At 42.0% G+C, this 22,815-nt stretch overlaps 1 protein-coding gene across 2 annotated transcripts in view; it reads right to left on the minus strand.

Annotated features, from left to right (window-relative positions):
- The window catches only part of KATNAL2 (katanin catalytic subunit A1 like 2), an 85,946-nt gene extending 64,026 nt beyond the window's left edge, over positions 1-21,920 (minus strand). The window contains exon 1 of one of the 2 annotated variants that reach the window (XM_066246623.1): positions 21,805-21,920. In XM_066246623.1, coding sequence (XP_066102720.1) covers positions 21,805-21,855 — 51 coding nt within the window. In that variant the 5' untranslated portion in view covers positions 21,856-21,920. The remainder of the gene's footprint in view (positions 1-21,804) is intronic. The other variant, XM_066246624.1, reaches the window with a different exon arrangement.
- Positions 21,921-22,815: the final 895 nt, after the last annotated feature.

A 22,815-nucleotide genomic window follows, 5' to 3' on the forward strand; every position in this document is an offset into this window, starting at 1 on the left:
GTGATGGCCAAGACCATGAAAGACATCAATAACAGATTCTCCCGATGATGAACCCCCCACTCGCCTTGGGTGTGGAATCTGAAATGAGGAGTGCAAGGACAGTAGGGTTGGCAGTGGCACTTCTACAGGAGACCAGAATCTTTGGCTTCGTGGAAACTTTTGCACTCTGACAACTGTAGTTTTCAAGTGTTAGACCTGTGAACCCTCGTGCCACAGATGTCAGGAGAGTGTGATGCCTGTGTGTATATACACTCATAGAAAAGGACCTGGAAGTATATATGGATATGTACTGTGGTTCAGTTACGTATGCACATATGTCAAATACACACATATACAAACTCTTTGATATAACAATTTCAACTATTAGACTTTTATCCTTCAGATATACCTGCTTGTGTATGTGCGTATTGTGCGTGTGTGTTCATTAATGCACACACATGATTGTGGCATTTGAAGCCACTTTTCTCCAAGGACATTTACCTGTCTCTAGGAGGCAAAGATGCTGAGTAGTACATTTGAAAACCTCAAGGTGATACAGGTACAAAAGTTGAAGTCTGAAACCTAGCTGAAGTCAGAGGATTTACACTACCAATTTTCAATGCTGAACACAAAGGCATAATAATTAAGATACAGGACCCTGTAGGGAACCATAGGTAAAACCCATGAAGGGCTCTATCCTAGGAATAAGGACAGAGGAGAAGTTAAGTTGCCCCAGATCGGGCCCCAGTTCTGTATATGACCCAGAAAAAATGTTCAGTTTCTGAAATTGGACTGAGATGTTCCTGGATTACTAGTAAGCCCCTGCAGGCACAAGGTAGAAACACACTTAAATCACCTCTACAGGAAGATAACATCATCCTTTATTACAAATTATTTCCAAAAACAAATTATCAACTACACTGCCCTGCATAGTCTAAGATAAGTACAACATAATGAGAAACCTCAGTAATAATGACAATTGAAGCATCCACGTGGGACTCAAGATATTGTAACTATCAGACACAGACTTTAGAAAAACTATTTTAACCAATGCCATTTACAGTAGCATATAAAAATCAAATAGAAACAAATTTAACAAAAGATGTTTAAGACTTTTTTGAGGTCTGAATTGTATCCGATTCCCTAATTTATATATTGAAGCCCTAACCTTGTATATTTTAGGATGTGACTGTTTTTGGAGATAGGATTCTTAGGAATTGATTATATTAATATGAAGCCATAAGGGTGGGTCCTAATCCAGACTGACTGGTATTCTTATATGAAGAGAAAATTTGGACAAAGAGACACCAGGGATGCTCTCCAATATAGGAAAGACCATATGATGGACCACACAGCAAGAAGGTGGCATTTGCAAGCCACGGAGAGAAGCCTTAGGAGAAACCAAACTTACTGACACCTTGATCTTGGACTTCTAGTTTTCAGAATTGTGAGAAAATAAAGCCACCAAGTCTGGTATTTTGTTATGGCAGCCCTAGCAAGTTAATTCAACCTCTCTGTTAAAAATGACAAAATATAGCTAAGAGAAATGAAAGAAAATACAATGTTTATGATAGGGAAAATAAATATTAAGATGTTAATTCCGCAAATTTATTTACAGATTCAATGCAGGATCATCAAAAGCTCAGCAGGCCTTTTCAATAAACTGAAAATGTAATTCTAAAATTTATGTGAAAATTAAAAACTAATTTTTTATGTGAAAATTTAGAATAACCAAGGCAGCATTGAAAAAAAGCTAAGTCAGAGGATTTACACTATCAATTTTCAATGCTGAACATAAAGGCATAATAATTAAGATAGTTTGATGTTGGCATATAGACAGACAAATACATCAGTGGAACAGAATAGAAAATTCAGACATAGGCTTACAAATATATAGTAATTTTATTTTTTACAAAGTTGGCTATATAATTCAAATTTTTTTAAAAAGGTGCTAAAGTCACTAGATTTTCCCCTCACCAAAATGAAACTCTGCCCCCATCTCACATCACACAAATTAATTGAAGATAGCAATCCTAAATTTTTAGGTACCTAAAACTATAGCATCGAAATAAATAAAGCAAAAGTTGACAGAAGCAGGAGAAATAGGTAAAAAAAAAAATCAGCCTGATCAGGCGGTGGCACAGTGGATAAAGCGTCGAACTGGGATGCAGAGGACCCAGGTTTGAGACCCAGAGGTCACCAGCTTGAGCGTGGGCTCATCTGGTTTGAGCAAAAGCCCACCAGCTTGGACCCAAGGTCGCTGGCTCCAGCAAGGGGTTACTTGGTCTGCTGAAGGCCTGCGGTCAAGGCACATATGAGAAAGCAATCAATGAACAACTAAGGTGTTGCAATGCGCAATGAAAAACTAATGATTGATGCTTCTCATCTCTCTCCATTCCTGTCTGTCTGTCCCTGTCTATCCCTCTCTCTGACTCACTCTCTGTAAAAAATATAAATAAATAAAAATTTAAAAAGATCACAGTGAGAGAATTGTCTTTCTTTCTTTCTTTCTTTCTTTCCTTCTTTCTTTCTTTCCTTCTCTCTTTCTTTTTATTCAGTGAGAGGAAGGGAGGCAGAGAGACAGACTCCCACATGTGCCCCGACCGACCAGAATCCATGCTAGGCAAGCCCACTAGGGGGCAATGCTCTGCCCATCTAGGCCATCGTTTCATTGCTCAGCAACCAAGCTCTTCTTAGCACCTGAGGCAGAGGCCATGGAGCCATGCTCAGTGCCCTGGGCCAACTCACTCCAACTGAGCCATGGCTGCAGGAGGGTGGGAGGGGGTGTGTGGAGAGACGTGAGAGGGGGAGGGCTGGAGAAGCAAAGGGGTGCCTCTCCTATGTGCCCTGACCAGAAATCAAACCTTGGCCATCCACACGCCAGGCTAACACCCTACCACTGAACCAACCAGCCAGGGCCACAGTGAGAGAATTTTATATGCTTTCCTCAGTAATTGATAGAAAAGAAAAAAATCTGTGAGGTATAAAATTTGAACATCACAATTAATAAACTTAACCATACACTGAGCCATAAAACAATTCTCAACAAATGTCAAATGACTGAAATCACATAGAATATTATTGTATGAACACAATATACTTAAACTAGAAAACTGTCAGGAGAAGACAAGATGGCAGTGGAGTAGGCGGACGTACCAACTTCCACCTCCCAGAACCAAAGTGGATTACAAACTAATTTTAAGAACTATCATCTGGAAAAAACAACACTGCACTAAACTAAGAGGACTCTTCAACCAAGGAACACTAAAGAAGGCACACTGAGATTGGTAGGAAAAGCGGAAACGTGGAGAGGGCTGCCTAGCTCCCCGGAGTAACGGCAGCCAGGAGAGACTGGCATGGTGGGAAGTGAGTTTAGCAGAGAGGGGAGGGTCCTGAGTTCCAGGAACAAAGCCCCAGCCTGCAGCCCCAGAGCCTAGAAGAGGTGTATGGACAGTATTTAGCTGGGAACAAGTCAGGATACTGTTTGTGAGAAAGAGACTGATTTCTCAGAAGCAGGATTCTTCTTAAAGGGACCACACAGAATACCTCTCTCACAACCACTCACCCGGGGGTCTGGGGGACAGGGAGAGAGGAGAGGACCAGAGTAGCAGGAAGAGAGTGTAATCTAGGAGGCACAGGGAGAAACATTTTGAGAGACAGCCACCCTAAACTCTGGGATGAATCCCTCCCCAAATCTGAAGTGAATATTTCCCCTGGAAACAGCAATATCAGCAAAGGGAAGCAGGACACCAGCCAAACAGGCTCTCCCACAGCACTCAGAGCAGAGTCGCTTAGAAGGAGGGAGCTTTCGGGACTGCAGTAGTGAGTGTTAGGGTCTGAGCTGCAGCACCCCCACCCACACGGCTAAGGGCTCGCCTAGGGGTGGGTGGCAGCAGGACGCGGAAGCGTGGTTCTGTCGGCAAGGGTGGAAGCTAGCTGGCCACCATTGAGGCCCAGGTGTGAGCTAAGTCTTGCCTGGCTGGGGAGGAGGGGAGTGCAAAAGTGCTCAAGCCCAGCTGTGGCTGCCTGCAATCCAGCCTGCAGGAGAAGGGTAGGAGCCATGGATGGGGCGGAGACCCACCCTAGAGCAAGGGTGCAGGAGCACAGCCTTGCCCCACCCTCAGAACCAAGGCTTGTGGCCTGACTTGGGAGCCAGCTCCTCCTGTGGGGGTGGAGCCAAAAGTCCAGAACAGGTGGAGTCCCACTACTGAGCTTGGGCACGCAGGCCCACCCCACCTGTGGAGCCAAGGCTTGCAGCCCTCCCACGAGCGGGATCCTCCTGTAGGGGTGGGGCAAAAGCCCAGAATCAGGCCAAGACCCGCAGCTGAGCACAGGTGCTCACCCCTGCCCTCAGGGCCGAGCATAACACCACCTGCAGGGGCAGGGTGAAGGCCAAGGCCACCAAGGCTTGTACACCCAAGCACGTTATCACAGCCACTCCTGTGAAAGAGAAGCGAAAACCACAGTAACAGCCTCAGTGGGCAGGCACCGGCAATGCCCATACCCTAACACCCTAGGCAGCAACAGCAGAGGGGGTGGCAGGCCTACAGACAGACCACACCAAAGGAACAAAAAGGCCACACCCAGTGGACTCCAGTGGCCAAAAATTTCTTTTAAACAGACAAAATGAGAAGGAAAAGAAATGCAACACAAATGAAATCAGAGAAATCCCCAGAAGAGGACCTAAATGAGTCAGATATAACCAAATTACCAGATGCGGAGTTTAAAATAACGATTGTTAGGATACTCAAAGATATTAGAACAACAATAGATGGTCATTATGAACACCTAAATAAAGAGATAGCAAATATAAAAAAGGACATTGAAATAATAAAAAAGAATCAATCAGAAATGACAAATACAATATCAGAAATGAAGAACACGATGGAAGAAATTAAAAGCAGGAAGAATAAAGCTGAGAATCAAATCAGCAAGCTAAAGGACAAGATAAATAAAGGCACAGAAGCAGAGCAGAAAAAGAAAAGAGACTCAGAAAGTCTGAGGAAACTCTAAGAGAGCTCTGTGACAACATGAAGAGAAATAACATCCGCATCATAGGGGTTCCTGAAGAAGAGGAGAAAGAACAAAGAATAAAAACTTTGTTCAAACATATCATAGCTGAAAACTTCCCTCAATTAAGGCAGGAAAACATCTCACAAGTTCAAGAAGCACAGAGAACTCCATTAAAGAGAAACCCAAAGAAATCTACACCAAAACACATCATAATTAAAATACCAAGCTAAGTGAAAAAGAGAAAATATTAAAAACTGCTAGAGAAAAAAAGACTATCACCTACAAAGGAGTCCCCATAAGGATGACTTCCAACTTCTCAACAGAAACACTTGAGGCCAGAAGGGGATGGCAAGAATATTCAGCCCTGGCCGGTTTGCTCAGTGGTAGAGCATCAGCCTGGAGTGCAGGAATCTCAGGTTCAATTCCCAGCCAGGGCACACAGGAGAAGTGCCCATCTGCTTCTCCACCCCTCCCTCTCTCCTTCCTCTCTGTCTCTCTCTTCCCCTCCCACAGCCAAGACTCCATTGGAGCAAAGTTGGCCGGGAACTGAGGATGGCTCCATGGTCTCTGCCTCAGGCACTAGAATGGCCCTGGTTGCAACAGAGCAATGCCCCAGATGGGCAGAGCATCGCCCCCTGGTGGGTATGATGGGTAGATCCCATTTGGGCACATGCAGGAGTCTGTCTGACTGCCTCCCCATTTCCAACTTCATAAAAATACCAAAAAAAAAAAAAAAGAAAGAAAGAAAGAAAGAAAAGAATAGAAAGAAAACAGGACCCATACATATGCTGTCTACAAGAGACACACCGTAAAACAAAAGATGCACATAAACTGAAGATAAAAGCATGGAAAAAAATATTTCTCACAAATGGAAATGAAAAAAAAGCTGGGGTAGCAATACTTATATCAGACAAAATGGGCTTTAAAACAAAGGCTATAGCAAGAGATAAAGAAGGTCACTACATAATGATAAAAGGAGCAATCCAACAGGAAGATATAACTGTTATAAATATCTACGCATCTAATATAGGAGCACCTAAATATATAAAGCAGACTTTGATGGATTTAAAGGGCAAGATCAACAGCAATACTATAATAGTAGGGGATTTCAATACCCCACTAACATCACTAGATAGATCCTCAAGAAAGAAAATTAACAAAGAAACAGCAGACTTAAAGGACATACTAGATCAACTCCATTTAATAAATATCTTCAGAACCTTTCACCCTAAAGCAGCAGAATATACATTCTTTTCAAGTGCTCATGGTACATTCTCTAGGATAGACCACATGTTAGGGCACAAAAGTGGTCTCAACAAATTTAAGAAGATTGAAATCATATTGAGCACTTTCTCTGATCACAATGGCATGAAACTAGAAATCAACCACAACAGAAAAACTGAAAAATACTCAAACACTTGGAAACTAAATAGCATGTTATTAAATAATGAATGGGTTAACAATGAGATCAAAGAAGAAATAGCCTGACCAGACGGTGGTGCAGTGGATAGAGCGTCGGACTGGGATGCAGAGGACCCAGGTTCGAGACCCCAAGCTCGCCAGCTTGAGTGCGGGCTCATCTGGTTTGAGAAAAAGCTCACCAGCTTGAGCCCAAGGTCACTGACTCGAGCAAGGGGTTACTCAGTCTGCTGAAGGCCCGCGGTCAAGGCATATTTGAGAAAGCAATCAATGAACAACTAAGGTGTTGCAACGTGCAATGAAAAACTAATGATTGATGCTTCTCATTTCTCTCCGTTCCTGTCTGTCTATCCCTCTCTCTGACTCTCTCTCTGTCTCTGGAAAAAAAAACAAAAAACAAAGAAGAAATAAAAAAATTCCTAGAAACGAACGATAATGAGCATACATCAACTCAAAATTTATGGGACACAGCAAAAGCAGTCCTGAGAGGGAAGTTCATAGCATTACAGGCATACCTTAAGAAGCTAGAAAAAGCTCAAATAAACAACTTGACCCTGCATCTAAAAGAACTAGAAAAAGAACAGCAAGTAAAGCCCAGAAGTAGTAGAAGGAAGGAAATAATAAAGATCAGAGCAGAAATAAATGACATAGAGGCTAAAGAAACAATACAGAGGATCAATGAAACCAGGAGCTGGTTCTTTGAAAAGGTAAACAAGATCAATGAACCTTTAACCAGACTCACCAAGAAAAAAAGAGAGAGGACTCAAATGAATAAAATTAGAAATAAGAATGGAGAAATAACTACTGACACAACAGAAATACAAAATATTGTAAGAAAATACTATGAAGAACTGTACACCAAAAAACTAGACAACCTAGATTAAATGGACAAATTCCTTGAAATATATCATCTTCCAAAAATTAATCTGGAAGAATCAGAAAACCTAAACAGACCAATTACAACAAATGAGATTGAAACAGTTATCAAAAAACTCTCAAAAAAGAAAAGTCCTGGGCCTGATGGCTTTCACAAGTGAATTCTACCAAATATTCAAAGAACTAACTCCTATCCTTCTAAAGCTATTTCAAAAAATTCAAGAGACAGGAAGACTTCCAAGCTCCTTTTATGAGGCGAGTATAATTCTGATTCCAAAACCAGGCAAAGACAACACAAAGAAAGAAAATTATAGGCCAATATCCATGATGAATTTAGATGCTAAAATCCTCAACAAAATATTAGCAAACTGGATCCAACAATATATGAAAAAAATCATACACCATGATCAAGTGAGATTTATTCTTGGGACACAAGGCTGGTACAATATTCACAAATCAATCAATGTGATTCATCACATAAACAAAAGGAAGGAGAAAATCCACATGATAATTACAATAGATGCAGAAAAAGCATTTGATAAAATCCAGCACCCATTCATGATCAAAACTCTCAGCAAAGTGGGAATACAGGGAACATACCTCAACATGATAAAGGCCATCTATGACAAACCCATAGCTAACAACATACTCAATGGGCAAAAATTAAAAGCAATCCCCTTAAGATCAGGAACAAGGCAGGGGTGTCCCCTTTCACCACTCTTATTCAACATAGTTCTGGAAGTCCTAGCCACAGCAATCAGACAAGAAAAAGAAATAAAAGGCATCCAAATTGGAAAACAAGAAGTAAAACTATCATTATTTGCAGATGATATGATATTGTATATAGAAAACCCTAAAGTCTCAGTCAAAAAACTACTGGACCTGATAAATGAATTCAGCAAGGTATATTCAGCAGAATACAAAATTAATACTCAGAAATCAGAGGCATTTTTATATACTAACAACAAACTGTCAGAAAGAGAAATTAAGGAAGCAATCCCCTTCACCACTGCAACCAAAAAAATTTAAGTACCTAGGAATAAATTTAACCAGGGAGATTAAAGACTTGTACTCGGAAAATTATAAAACATTGATAAAAGAAATCAGGGAAGATACAAACAAGTGGAAGCATATACCGTGCTCATGGTTAGGAAGAATAAACATCATTAAAATGTCTACATTACCCAAAGCAATTTATAAATTCAATGCAATACCAATTAAAATACCAATGACTTACTTCAAACATATAGAACACATATTCCAAAAATTTATATGGAACCAAAAGAGAACATGAATAGCCTCAGCAATATTGAAAAGGAAGAATAAAGTGGGAGGTATCACACTTCTTGATATCAAGTTATACTACAAGGCCATTGTACTCAAAACAGCCTGGTACTGGCATAAGAACAGGCATATAAATCAATGGAACAGAACTGAGAACCCAGAAATAAACCCACACTTTTATGGACAACTGATATTTGAAAAAGGAGGTAAGAGCATACATTGGAGTAAAGACAGACTCTTCAACAAATGGTGCTGGGAAAATTGGACAGCTACCTGCAAAAAGATGAAACTAGACCACCAACTTACACCATTCACAAAAAGAAACTCAAGATGGATAAAAGACTTAAATGTAAGCCGTAAACCATAAGCATCTTAGAAAAAAACATAGGCAGTAAGCTCTCTGACATCTCTCGCAGCAATATATTTGCCGATTTATCTCCATGGGCAAATGAAATAAAAGACAGGATAAACAAATGGGACTATATCAAACTAAAAAGCTTCTGCACAGCTAAAGACAATAAAAACAGAATAAAAAGACAAACTACACAATGGGAGAATATATTTGACAATACGTCCGATAAGGGGTTAATAACAAAAAATTATAAAGAACTTGTAAAACTCAATACCAGGAAGACAAACAATCCAATCAAAAAATGGGCGAAAGAAATGAATAGACACTTCTCCAAAGAGGACATACAGATGGCCAATAGGCATATGAAAAAATGCTCAACATCACTATTCATTAGAGAAATGCAAGTTAAAACCACAATGAGATATCATCTCACACCAGTCAGAATGGCGCTCATCAACAAAACAACACAGAATAAATGCTGGCGAGGATGTGGAGAAAAGGGAACCCTTGCCTGACCAGGCGGTGGCGCAGTGGATATAGTGTCAGACTGGGATGCAGAGGACCCAGGTTCGAGACCCTGAGATCGCCAGCTTGAGCACGGTCTCATCTGGTTTGAGCAAAGCTCACCAGCTTGGACCCAAGGTCACTGGCTTGAGCAAGGGGTCACTCGATCTGCTGAAGGCCCATGGTCAAGGCACATATGAGAAAGCAATCAATGAACAACAATGAAAAACTGATGATTGATGCTTCTCATCTCTCTCCGTTCCTGTCTGTCTGTCCCTATCTCCCTCTCTCTGACTCTCTCTCTCTGTCCCTGTAAAGAAAAAAAAAAAAGCTTTGGTACATATATACTATGGAATACTACTCAGCCATAAGAAATGATGACATCGGATCATTTACAACAACATAGATGGACCTTGATAACATTATACTGAGCGAAATAAGTAAATCAGAAAAAACTAAGAACCTTATGATTCCATACATAGGTGGGACATAAAAATGAGACTCAGAGACTCCACCCCTCCCCCTCTCCTTCCTCTCTGTCTCTCTCTTCCCCTCCCGCAGCCGAGGCTCTATTGGAGCAAAGATGGCCCGGGTGCTGGGGATGGCTCTGTGGCCTCTGTCTCAGGCACTAGAATGGCTCTGGATGCAACAGAGCGACGCCCCAGAGGGGCAGAACATCGCTCCCTGGTGGGCATGCCGGGTGGATCCCGGTCGGGTGCATGTGGGAGTCTGTCTGACTGCCTCCCCGTTTTCAGCTTCGGAAAAATGAAAAAAAAAAAAAAAAAAGAGTGTGGGGGTTACGGGGGTGGGGAGGAGGAGAGGGTGGGTTTGGAGGAGGGGAGGGGCACAAAGAAAACCAGTTAGAAGGTGACAGAAGACAATTGGACTTTGGGTGATGGGAATGCAGCATAATCAAATGTCAAAATAACCTAGAGATGTTTTCTCTGAACATATGTACCCTGATTTATCAATGTCATCTCATTAAAATTAATTTTAAAAATGTAATTAAAAAAAGATATCGGTAGATTTCCTATATGCGAGTAATATACTTCTAAATCCTTGTGGGTCAGAGAAAAATCCCAATAGAAATGAGAAAATATTTAGAATTGAATGAAAATATTAAAGTGAAAATACTACCTATTAAAATGTTGGAAATAGGCAAAGTAGTGATTAGAGGGAAATTTAAGTCCTTAAATGCATTTGTTAGAAGAGAAAAAAGGTAATAATATTAATGAGTTAACCATCTGAAGAAATCAGAAAAAGAATAATAAACCCAAGAAAAGTAGAAGGAAAGAAGTAATAATTAAGAACTAATAAGTAAATATGAAAATGAAGTAGAAATCAAACTTCCAGTAGACAAGATCAACAAAACAAAAGTTGATTCTTTAAGAAGACTAACAAAATTAATAAATCATTGGCAAGACTGATGAAAAAAAAAGAGGCACAAAGAAACAATGTCAAGAATAAAAAGGGCAGATGGTTACAGATCCTGCATATATTTGGATAAAATAACATGATATTGCCTGACAGGAGGTGGTGCAGTGCATGGAGCATCGGACTGGGATGCAGAGGACCCAGGTTCAAGACCCTGAGGTCGCCAACTTGAGCACAGGCTCATCTGGTTTGAGCAAAGCTCACCAGCTTGGACCCAAGGTGGCTGGCTTGAGCAAGGGGTTACTCGGTCTGCCGAAGGCCCACGGTCAAGGCATATATGAGAAAGCAATCAATGAACAACTAAAGTGTCGCAACGAAAAACTGATAATTGATGCTTCTCATCTCTCTCTGTTCCTGTCTGTCTGTCCCTATCTATCCCTCTCTCTGACTCTGTCTCTGTAAAAAACAAACAAACAAACAAAAAACCATGATATTCTGAACAATGCCAATAAATTTAAAATTTTAGATGAGATGGACAAACTCCAAGAAAACACATTATACCAAACAGACACCAAAAAGAAATTTAAAGGTATCAGTAGTCCTGCTGAAATGAACTTAAATTTGTTGACTGATTTTCATGCTGGTTTAATCACATTTTCCTGTTTCTGTAACCACTAATGATTTTTTTTTTTTTGTATTTTTCTGAAGCTGAAAATGGGGAGGCAGTCAGACAGACTCCCACATGCGCCCGACCGGGATCCACCCGGCACGCCCACCAGGGGGCGATGCTCTGCCCATCCGGGGCATCGCTCATTCACCACCAGAGCCACTCTAGCGCCTGGGGCAGAGGCCAAGGAGCCATCCCCAGCGCCCGGGCCATCTTTGCTCCAATGGAGCTTCGGCTGCGGGAGGGGAAGAGAGAGAGAAGAAGGAGAGGGGGAGGGGTGGAGAAGCAGATGGGCGCTTCTCCTGTGTGCCCCAGCCGGGAATCGAACCCGGGACTTCCGCACGCCAGGCCGACGCTTTACCACTGAGCCAACCGGCCAGGGCCCACTAATGATTTTTTTTTTTTTTTGTATTTTTCTGAAGCTGGAAACGGGGAGAGACAATCAGACAGACTCCCGCATGTGCCAGACTGGGATCCACCTGGCACGCCCACCAGGGGCCACGCTCTGCCCCACGGGGGGGGGGCGGGGGGGTCGCTCTGCCGCGACCAGAGCCACTCTAGCGCCTGGGGCAGAGGCCAAGGAGCCATCCCCAGCGCCCGGGCCATCTTTGCTTCAATGGAGCCTCGGCTGCGGGAGGGGAAGAAAGAGACAGAGAGGAAGGGGGGGTGGACAAGCAAATGGGCGCTTCTCCTATGTGCCCTGGCCGGGAACTGAACCCGGGTCCCCCGCACGCCAGGCCGATGCTCTACCGCTGAGCCAACCGGCCAGGGCCTCACTAATGATTTTTTATTGAATGCTAGTCTTCTTGAAAGTTTCAATTTTATTGTTTTCTTTTTAAGTGTGTTGAGTTTTATTTTGGCAAATAGTTTAGTTATTTGCAGGTAAGTCTGATCCTATCAAGGATTATTTTTAAGCTTTGTTAGGTAAGATATATCTAAAGTAAACTTTATTCTAGGGCTAGTTTAGCTCATTCCTAATGCATAGCCATCCTGAAATCTCTAAATGTTGTCCCACAAGATTTTTCCACTCAGGTTGTTTGGAATTCAAATGTCTCTCCTTGTTATATGAGTACCAACAGTTGTTGAGCCTATAGTAATTGGTCTTTCCTAAGCTTCATTCATCTTCACTGTATATACACATAGCTTAATATTTAGCCAAAAAGTCAGAATTATAAAGCAATTTGTTTGTATAGCTCCCTTCTCTCTGGTCTTCTTCCCTCCCAATTCTATTTTTTCTTAAAGATTTTATTACTGATTTTAGAGAGAGGAGAGAGAGAGAGAGAGAAAGGCAGAGGGTAGGAGTGGGAAGCATCAATTCCTAGTTGCTTCGTGTTATGTGCCTTGATCAAGCAAGTCTGGGGCCTTGAACCAGCAACTTAAGCACTCCAGGTTGACGCTTTATCCACTGATCACCACAAGCCAGGCTTCCCTCCCAATTCTAATCACCTGAATCTTCCCAAACTCTACTCTATCTCATCAGCTGTGCTCTGCTGAGATACTCCCTCATGTGCCAGAATCCAGTAACTGCTTCCAGGCAGAAAGCCTTCTCTTATCATCACATTGTCCAATGGGTGAAAACAGATTGTTTATATGATATATTTAGCCCAGTTTTCTAGCTGCATAAAGCAGGAACACTAATTTGGTACCAACTACACTATCATATTTGAAAGCAAAAGTCTATATCAATCTTTTAAAAATGTTTCACGATTTATCTGGGTGGTCAGATATATCCTTTTTTGTGTGTGTATTTAAAAATAAAACCTGTTGTTTTTACAAAAGAAAGAATGTTTTTAACACAAAAATATCAAATATACAAATCCATCTCTACATATTCTCATATTCTCAGTTAGTGGTTAAAAAAGAAAAAAACAAAGAATACGTCTCCAAGAGTAGGAGTGTGACATTAGCAAAGTGTTCCAGGTTGTGCAATCAGTCTGCCTTTCCTGGTCCAGGTACAGGAAGAATGTGATTCAACAGCAGCCACAGCATTTTAAACGATGCCCTCAAGGCTGCAGCCGTGGTCAGTACTGAAGTGGTTAATTTTCCTTCTGTAAGAGCAGAGCACTTAAAATATAAGAGTTATTTAAAATTCAGCTTAGCTTTATGGTGATTTAGAGTTTGTTTAATTAGTATTTAGAATTGCTCATTGTTTATAGCTATTGGTATTTCAATAGATGCTTAAATGTTTGAACATTTAAAGTTTAATAAGCCTTAGTTCTTCAAAGAAAAAACATTGATGTAATTAAATTTTCAATCACTCTGTTGTTGTTTTTTGGGGGGGACCATGCAATTAATAAAAGCTAAGACATTTAACAATACGCATTTAAAAACCTAGTCAACCATTTAATTAATTAGCTAACACTTATAATAGATATTTTTTATTATAAAAGTCTCACATAGGCAGTCATATTTTTGAAAAGTACATATAAAGACCCATGTGAATAAATGAAAGTATCTTTGTTTCAAGATTATTTTGTGTGTACACATGAATGTGTGGATCAATTATGGCTTTCCCAAAACCATTCCTATGCACTGGTACCAATTACCGTTTGTTTTAATTCTGTTCAAATTAAAAAACACCGAAGCAATTGTTCCTCAGAGCTTCCTTGCCCTTAGCACATTCTAAATGATATTACATGCAAGTTGATAAAAAGAAACTAGCAGAGGTTTCTCACATTGAATATAGTCTTATTTTAATTAAACACTAAATTGAAAGTGAAATGGGAAAAAATTCTCCATTCCCAGATCTTTGCTACCCAAAGATCAGCAGTAGTATCAGTATTACAAGGGAGCTTATGATATGTACCCCACCCCAGAACTACTGAATCAGAATCTGAAATTTCAAAATGTCCTGGTGTTTAGAGTGTACATTAAAGACTGAGAAGCCTGCAAAAGCATGATCAGTTTACTAGTTCATAAAGAAACCTGCCAGAGTCCACTTGGGTCAGGGGAAGGAAACATAAAGGAAAAGGCCAATTCAGATCCTGAAGAACAAGAATTTAGGAGGCAGAGAAAGAGAAGCTCATCAAGGAAGCCGAAAAGTAAAGTGGAACACCAGGAGACTATAGTATGAAAACCAAGGGAGGGCCCTGGCCGGTTGGCTCAGTGGTAGAGCGTCGGGCTGGTGTGCAGAAGTCCCGGGTTCGATTCCCGGCCAGGGCACACAGGAGAAGCGCCCATCTGCTTCTCCACCCCTCCCCCTCTCCTTCCTCTCTGTCTCTCTCTTCCCCTCCCAAAGCCCAGCCCAGGCTCCATTGGAGCAAAGATGGCCCGGGCGCTGGGGATGGCTCTATGGCCTCTGCCTCAGGCGCTAGAATGGCTCTGGTCGCAACAGAGCGACGCCCCGGATGGGCAGAGCATCGCCCCCTGGTGGGCAGAGCGTCGCCCCCTGGTGGGCGTGCCGGGTGGATCCCGGTTGGACACATGTGGGAGTCTGACTGTCTCCCCGTTTCCAGCTTCAGAAAAATACAAAAAAAGAAAGAAAAAAGAAAACCAAGGGAGGATGCATTTCCTAAGGATAATTAACGCTCCCATTTATGGATATCTCAAAATACCAGTACCAGGTTTGTTTTGGTTTTGTTTACTTAATAGATCACAGATTTATTATAAAAGCATATGATTCAGACATTGGCCAAATAGCTTGGTTGGTTAGAGCATCATCCTGATACGCAAAAGTTGCCAGTTCGATCCCTGGTCAGGAAACATACAGAAATAGATCGATGTTTCTGTCTCTCTCCCTTCCTATCTAAAATCAATAACAGCCTGATAGAAGAGATACATAGGGCAAAGCCAGAAAGGATGTCTATAAGAAAAAAAATAATGGAACTGAAGAACTTCTGGTGAGCTTCACCATATGGAGAGGAGGGTTTTTTTTTTTAATTTACTTATTAAATTTAATGCAGTGACATTGATAAATCAGGGTACATATGTTGAGAGAAAACATCTCTAGATTATTTTGACATTTGATTGTGCTGTATACCCCTCCCCCAAAGTTAAATTGTCTTCTGTCACCTTCTATCTGGTTTTCTCTGTGCCCCTCCCCTCCCCCAACCCCTCTCTCCTTCTTCGCCTCATCCCCCCTCCCCCCACCCCCCACTCCCCACTCCTGTTGCCATCACATTCTTGTTCATGTCTCTGAGTCTCATTTTTATGTCCCTTCTACGTATGGATTCATATAGTTCTTAGTTTTTTTTTTCTGATTTACTTATTTCACTCCGTATAATGTTATCAAGGTCCATCCATGTTATTGTAAATGATCCGATGTCATCATTTCTTATGGCTGAGTAGTATTCCATAGTATATATGTACCAAGGCTTTTTAATCCACTCGTCCTCTGACGGACACTTGGGCTGTTTCCAGATCTTCGCTATTGTGAACAATACTGCCACAAACATGGGGGTGCATTTCTCCTTTTGGAGCCGTTCTATGGTGTCCTTGGGGTATATTCCTAAAAGTGGGATAGCTGGGTCAAAAGGCAGTTCGATTTTCAGTTTTTTGAGGAATCTCCATACTGTTTTCCACAGAGGCTGCACCAGTCTGCATTCCCACCAGCAGTGCAGGAGGGTTCCCTTTTCTCCACATCCTCGCCAGCACCTTATTCTGTGTTGTTTTGTTGATGAGCACCATTCTAGCTGGTGTGAGGTGATATCTCATTGTGGTTTTAATTTGCATTTCTCTAATGATTAGTGATGTTGAGCATTTTTTCATATGCCTATTGGCCATCTGTATGTCCTCTTTGGAGAAGTGTCTATTCATCTCTTTTGCCAACTGATATTTGACAAAGGAGGTAAAGAAATACAATGGAGTAAAGACAGCCTCTTTAACAAATGGTGTTGGGAAAATTGGACAGCTACCTGCAAAAAAATGAAACTAGATCACCAGCTTACACCACTCACAAAAATAAACTCAAAATGGATAAAAGACTTAAATGTAGGCTGTGAAACCATAAGCATCTTAGAAGAAAACATAGGCAGTAAGCTCTCCGACATCTCTCGGAGCAATATATTTGCTGATTTATCTCCACGGGGAAGTGAAATAAAAGACAGGATAAACAAATGGGACTATATCAAACTAAAAAGCTTTTGCACAGCTAAAGACAACAAGAACAGAATAAAAAGACAAACTACACAATGGGAGAATATATTTGACAATACGTCTGATAAGGGGTTAATAACCAAAATTTATAAAGAACTTGTAAATCTCAACACCAGAAGACAAACAATCCAATCCAAAAATGGAGAGGAGTTTTACAGTTCTTTCAAAAAGTTTAGGAAGTGGCATCAAATATATAGACAACTAAGCCAAAGAATAAGGCATTAATTAAGATATGATTGGTCCTGGCCAGTTGGCTCAGTGGTAGAGCATCAGCCTGGCATGCAGGAGTTCCAGGTTCGATTCCCAGCCAGGGCACACAGGAGAAGCGCCCATCTGCTTCTCTGCCCCTCCCCCTCTCCTTCCTCTCTGTCTCTCTCTTCCCCTCCCGCAGCCAAGGCTCCATTGGAGCAAAGATGGCCCGGGCGCTGAGGATGGCTCCATGGCCTCTGCCTCAGGCACTAGAATGGCTCTGGTCTCAACAGAGCGATGCCCTGGATGGGCAGAGCATCGCCCCTGGTGGGCATGCCGGGTGAATCCCAGTCGGGCGCATGCGGGAGTCTGTCTGACTGCCTCCCCATTTCCAACTTCAGAAAAATACAAAAAAAAAAAAAAAAAGATATGATTGCATTCTCCAAAAGATAAGTAAAAAAATAAAATATAACTAAAGTGTACCATATGGCTCAGCTCTGAATAATGTTTACATAATCAGATTAATATAAATATTGAATACTTATTTAACCCAAAATTATAACAGAAAAATGTTGGAAGAATACGGGGAAAGAAGGATGGACTAATGATAGAATAAGGGGAAAGAGTGAGGTAGGTAGAAGAAAATCAAATTCTCATTTTCAATAAAAGTGAGTGGATTTACATTTGAGAATGAAAACCAAAATTCAGAAGTATAAACTTTTATTTTGAAGATGTTGCTAAAAGAGGGGAAAGTGATTGTTTCTGGGGAGTAATTCTTGAAGGCAGGGTGTGCTGAAGCAGGAGACTCTTAATTTGTAGAACTATTATAAAGTTTAGCAATGTGTGACTACTTAGTTAAAAATAAAATTAATTGAAAAATATATAAATAAACAATTTAAAACAACAATAAAAATCAAACAAATAAAAAGGAAGTATTCTGGAAATCCTAATACAGTAGATAATCTCTATGAGAAAAAATTTTTGTGGGTACCCAGTACTGTTTATACTAGTTCACCAGGTCACCACACCCACCTCTACCTTATTTCCTTCTCCAGACCCCTAATCAGCACAGTTCCTTGCAATCAGATCCCAAGAGATGAAGCCATCGGGGAGCAAACCTAAACATTGCTCTCGGCACTGTATAGGGAATAAAACAAGAAGTGAAACTGGGTCTCTGCCAGTTTTTACATAAATTCTGTTTGAGAGGCTATGTTACAGGCAGGAAACAGATAATAATATAAGTGAATCACAATTAAATACTAATTTGTATGGTACAGAGTATATGGAGTTCAGAGATGTGTCAGATTAGAGAGAATGACCCTGGAGCAGTAGAAGGCCAAATGGAAAGTGGAGGGCAGAAAGGAAGAGGCTGGATGTGGAACTTAGGCCACCTCACTGCAGTGCTCTGGTCAAGGTTTGAGGGGCTTTTATCCCAAGTGTAATGGAAAGCCAGTAACAGGATCCCAGACAAGAAGTGACACAATTTTAAGATCACTCTGATCATTGGCTGAAACCAATAGGGGAATGGTTAAGAGGTTATTAAAGTGGTCAGTTAAGAGTTTATGGTTGCCTGGATCAGGATCATGGCTATGGAGATACAGATGATTCAAGACTCAGTATAGAAGCAGAATCAGTAAGATTTGCTGATGTCTTCCTTATGTAGAGGACAAAGAAGAAAGACTACAAGGAAGAAACAGCTAGGAGAAATAAACCAGATGGAGAAAGACTGGAAAAGAAAGGTACATGTTCTTTTTGTTTTGTCTTGTTAATTTATTGACTTTAGAGAGGAAGGGGGAGAGACAGACAGACAGAAACATCGATCCGGTTCCATATGTGCCCTGACTGGGACTTGAACTGGCAAGCTTTCTTTCCCAGGACCATGCTTTAACCAACCAAACTATCCAGCCAGAGCAAAAGGCACAAGTTTTAGACAGGAAGGTTAAAAGTTAAGTGTTAAACAATTTAAGATGCAGATACTTGAGATACCCCACTAGATTTGTCAAGTGATTAGCTGATTCACTGTCTTCTCTGTAGTCTATCCTCTGAGAGTCTAGGATACCTCAGGGTTTGGGCTCAGCAACAAAGTCCAATCTAGAGTCAGTTTAGGGGATTGTTGACATTGGAAGTCAACATGTGGAACTTAGGGTATAAATGGCAATGGAAGTCCTGAAAATGTATGAGACCATTTAGGGAAGTAGTTTTCAAACCTGGATTGTGTGTTTACAATGCAATTTTCAAGACCCCCATCTCAGAATGTTTCTGATTTTCTAAGTCTTGGTGAGGTCCAGGAATCTACTTTTTAAAAGCCAGTCTAGCCTGACCAGGTGGTGGCACAGTGAATAGAGCGTTGGACTGGGATGCCAAGGACCCAGGTTCAAGACCCTGAGGTCGCCAGTTTGAGCGCAAGCTCATCTGGTTTGAGCAAAGCTCGCCAGCTTGGACCCAAGGTCACTGGCTCAAGCAAGGGGTTACTCGATCTGCTGAAAGCCCACGGTCAAGGCACATATGAGAAAGCAATCAATGAACAACTAAGGTGTCGCAATGCGCAATGAAAAACTAATGATTGATGCTTCTCATCTCTCCATTCCTGTCTGTCTGTCCCTGTCTATCCCTCTCTCTGACTCTCTTTCTGTCTCTTTAAAAACAAAAAACAAAACAACAATAAAAGCCAGTCTAAAAGGTTCCAATGCAGGTAGTTCAAGCTCAGATAGGAATGGTTTAAACTCAATCCAAAAATGAGGCAGTAGTAACAAAGTGTAGCCAACCTTGTACCAAGGTTGGAGAGAAAAGGAGGTGGTTGTTGTTGGGGAAGATGAGGGCAGGATATGAGGTCAAACAGAAAATTATATATTTTTTGGTTTTGGTTGGGTTTTTGTTTTTTTTTTTAAGATTTTATTTATTCATTATAGAGAGGGGAGAGAGAGAGAGAGAGAGAAGGGGGGAGGAGCAAGGAGCATCAACTCCCATATGTGCCTTGACCAGGCAAGCCCAGGGTTTTGAACCGGCAACCTCAGCATTTCCAGGTTGACTCTTTATCCACTGCGCCACCACAGGTCAGGCGGTCTTGGTTGGGTTTTTTGTTTGGTTTTTTTTTTTTTTTTTTTGTATTTTTCTGAAGTTGGAAACGGGGAGGCAGTCAGACTCCCGCATGCACCCAACCGGGATCCACCCGGCATGCCCACCAGGGGGCGATGCTCTGCCCATCCGGGGCATCATTCTGTAGCGACCAGAGCCATTCTAGCACCTGAGGCAGAGGCCACAGAGCCATCCTCAGCATCCGGACCAACTTTGCTCCAATGGAGCCTTGGCTGCGGGAGGGGAAGAGAGAGACAGAGAGGAAGGAGAGGGGGAGGGGTGGAGAAGCAAATGGGCACTTCTCCTGTGTTCCCTGGCCGGGAATCGAACCCAGGACTCCTGCATGCCAGGCTGACGCTCTACCACTGAGCCAACAGGCCAGGGCCTATATATTTTTTGTACTTTTTTTTTTTTTTTTTTTTTTTTTTACAGAGGCAGAGATAGACAGGGACAGAGATGAGGAGCATCAATCATCAGTTTCTCGTTGCGCGTTGCGACTTCTTAGTTGTTCATTGATTGCTTTCTCACATGTGCCTTGACCGTGGGCCTTCAGCAGACTGAGTAACCCCCTGCTGGAGCCAGCGACCTTGGGTCTAAGCTGGTGAGCTCTTTGCTCAAGCCAGATGAGCCCGCGCTCAAGCTGGCGACCTCGGGGTCTCAAACCTGGGTCCTTCCACATCCCAGTTCGACGCTCTATCCACTGCGCCACCACCTGGTCAGGCTATTTTTTGTACTATTAGTTTTAGTATTTCTTTTTCTTTCTTTTTTTTAATTTTTATTTAGTGAGAGGAGGGAAGGCAGAGACAGATTCTGACATGCACCCCGACCAGGATCCACCCGACAAGCCCATTAGGGGAAGATGCTCTGCTCATCTGGGGCCCTTGTTCAGTTGCAACCAGAGCCATCCTCAGCACTTGAGGCCAACTCATTGGAATTGAGCCATGGCTGCTGGAGGAGAGGGGAGAGGGAGAGAAAGAGAGAGAGGGAGAGAGAAAAGTAAGGGGAGAGGGCTGGAGAAGGAGATGGGTGCTTCTCCTGTGTGCCCTGACCAGGAATTGAACTCAGGACATCCACACACAAGGCCAACACTTTACCACTGAGCCAACCAACCAAGGCTTTTCTTTTCTTTCTTTCATTTTTTTTTTTAAGGTGGGAAACACTAGAGCAGTTCATAACCTTGGCTACACATTGTAATCACCTGCTAAGCTTTCAAAAAAATATCAATGCACAGACTTCATTCATCCCAAACCAGTAAATCAGAATCTCTAGAGGTGGGGCTCAGATAGCATTATTATTATTATTATTGTTTAATTTTATTTATCTTCCACCTACTTCCCAAGCATTGATTTTACTTCCTCAGTGCCTGGCATAGAGTATGTCCTCAAGTCATATTCAGTGTTGTAAAAAGTATTGTTGGCTAATTAGCAGAGACAACAGGAAACCATTGTACGTATTATAAAATTTATGTAATCTTCATGAAAAGGAGCACAGTCCAATTACCTTTCAAGTGGGGTAACTAAAGCCCAAAAATGGAATTCCTAAAGTCTCTCAGACTCGTAGTGGTGAAACCGGACCAGAATACAATATTCCAACCATCAGGTCACACTGTCCGGCCTTTCAACAATCTTCATTTTGGCCACTCCCAAACCCATTCACCTATCAAGACTCAGCTTGTCTAACAAATACCTCCCCCTCGCCGCTCCATTCCCTCAGCCACAAACAGACTCTGCATTTCCTTTCAGCAAACCCGTAGTCACTTCCAAACCCGCCTCTGTCCCAGATCTATCCTATCAGCATCATGTGATAACCTCAAGCCCGGCCCCAGGACTTTACCAATGGTACCTAGAGGCCTTCCATGCGCTTGCGCCACTCAGCGGAGGACTCTGTCGCCATAGTAACCGGCAACACACAAATAGGGCTGCAGAAAGAAGGGGAGATGATTTCCTGATACAGTTCTTTTCATATTTGCTTTCCTTACCGCTTCCCGTGCCTGATGCTTGACTTTTAGGGCCTGGTAAGAAAGCTCCATCAGACACTGTGTTTGGGCCGGAGAGAAGCGAGAAAAGGAGCCACTTGCTGATCCACCAGTAAGTACACCCGAGAAAAGCAGCTCGGAGAAACCTGACCCTTAATCAGACCGCCCCTTTCAGGATTGGCCAGAGCCTAGACAGATCAGCCAATCACTGGGCAGAGATGGAATCTTTATCATGCCAATCAATGTTAAAATTAGCAAATGTAATCTAGAATATTTGCATAGCACTGACCAATCAAGAGACCGAGAGGGGATGATTGGCAGGGCTTGGGGCGGGAATTGCAACTGGTGAACTTCTCTTAATTCTGTCTCTGAAATGCAAGTTAACCCAAGTTTATGTACCATAGAATTTGTCCGTGATTTTGACAGTTGTTCAAGGCCTTTGTGACCAAATGCTTATGTTCCCAAGACTACTGTACTTCTGACATCCCTTTTTGTCTGGGCCCGGCTCCCCTTCCCCATAAAGGTTTGGAAGTTCCTGCTTTACTTTAAAATGGCCTATAAGTGGTCCATTTAGGTTGGGAAAAAATCTGCTGTAGACTTTTTTTCTTTTTGGTTGGTTGGTTGGTAGGGGCATTCTGGGATGCTAATTATGTATCAAACTTTGGAGAAGGCTCCAATTGCCTCCACATCAGACCTACTCATTAAAAGTGAACAAATAGGGGCTATACATTTTCCTCTGCTCCATTTTCCTCATGTATTAATTACAGTACTCTGTGTCTTCAGTGGCTTTCCCTTCTGCCTCTCTTGCTGTGAATCTTATTCTTCTTCTAAACCATACCCTATTCATTATCGTCAGCCTTAGTCACTAGTTCTCTCCCCTCAAAAAGATTCATGTCTTCTTGATCTAAAGAAAGCTCTCATAATTGCTGAATTGAATCACCTCTCTCCCATTCACTTCAAGCTTTGTGAAAGGATTAGCTATCCTGTCTTCTTCACTCACCTCCCCATTCATTT

This window comes from Saccopteryx bilineata, chromosome 11, assembly GCF_036850765.1.
Source record: "Saccopteryx bilineata isolate mSacBil1 chromosome 11, mSacBil1_pri_phased_curated, whole genome shotgun sequence".
Lineage (NCBI taxonomy): Eukaryota > Metazoa > Chordata > Mammalia > Chiroptera > Emballonuridae > Saccopteryx > Saccopteryx bilineata.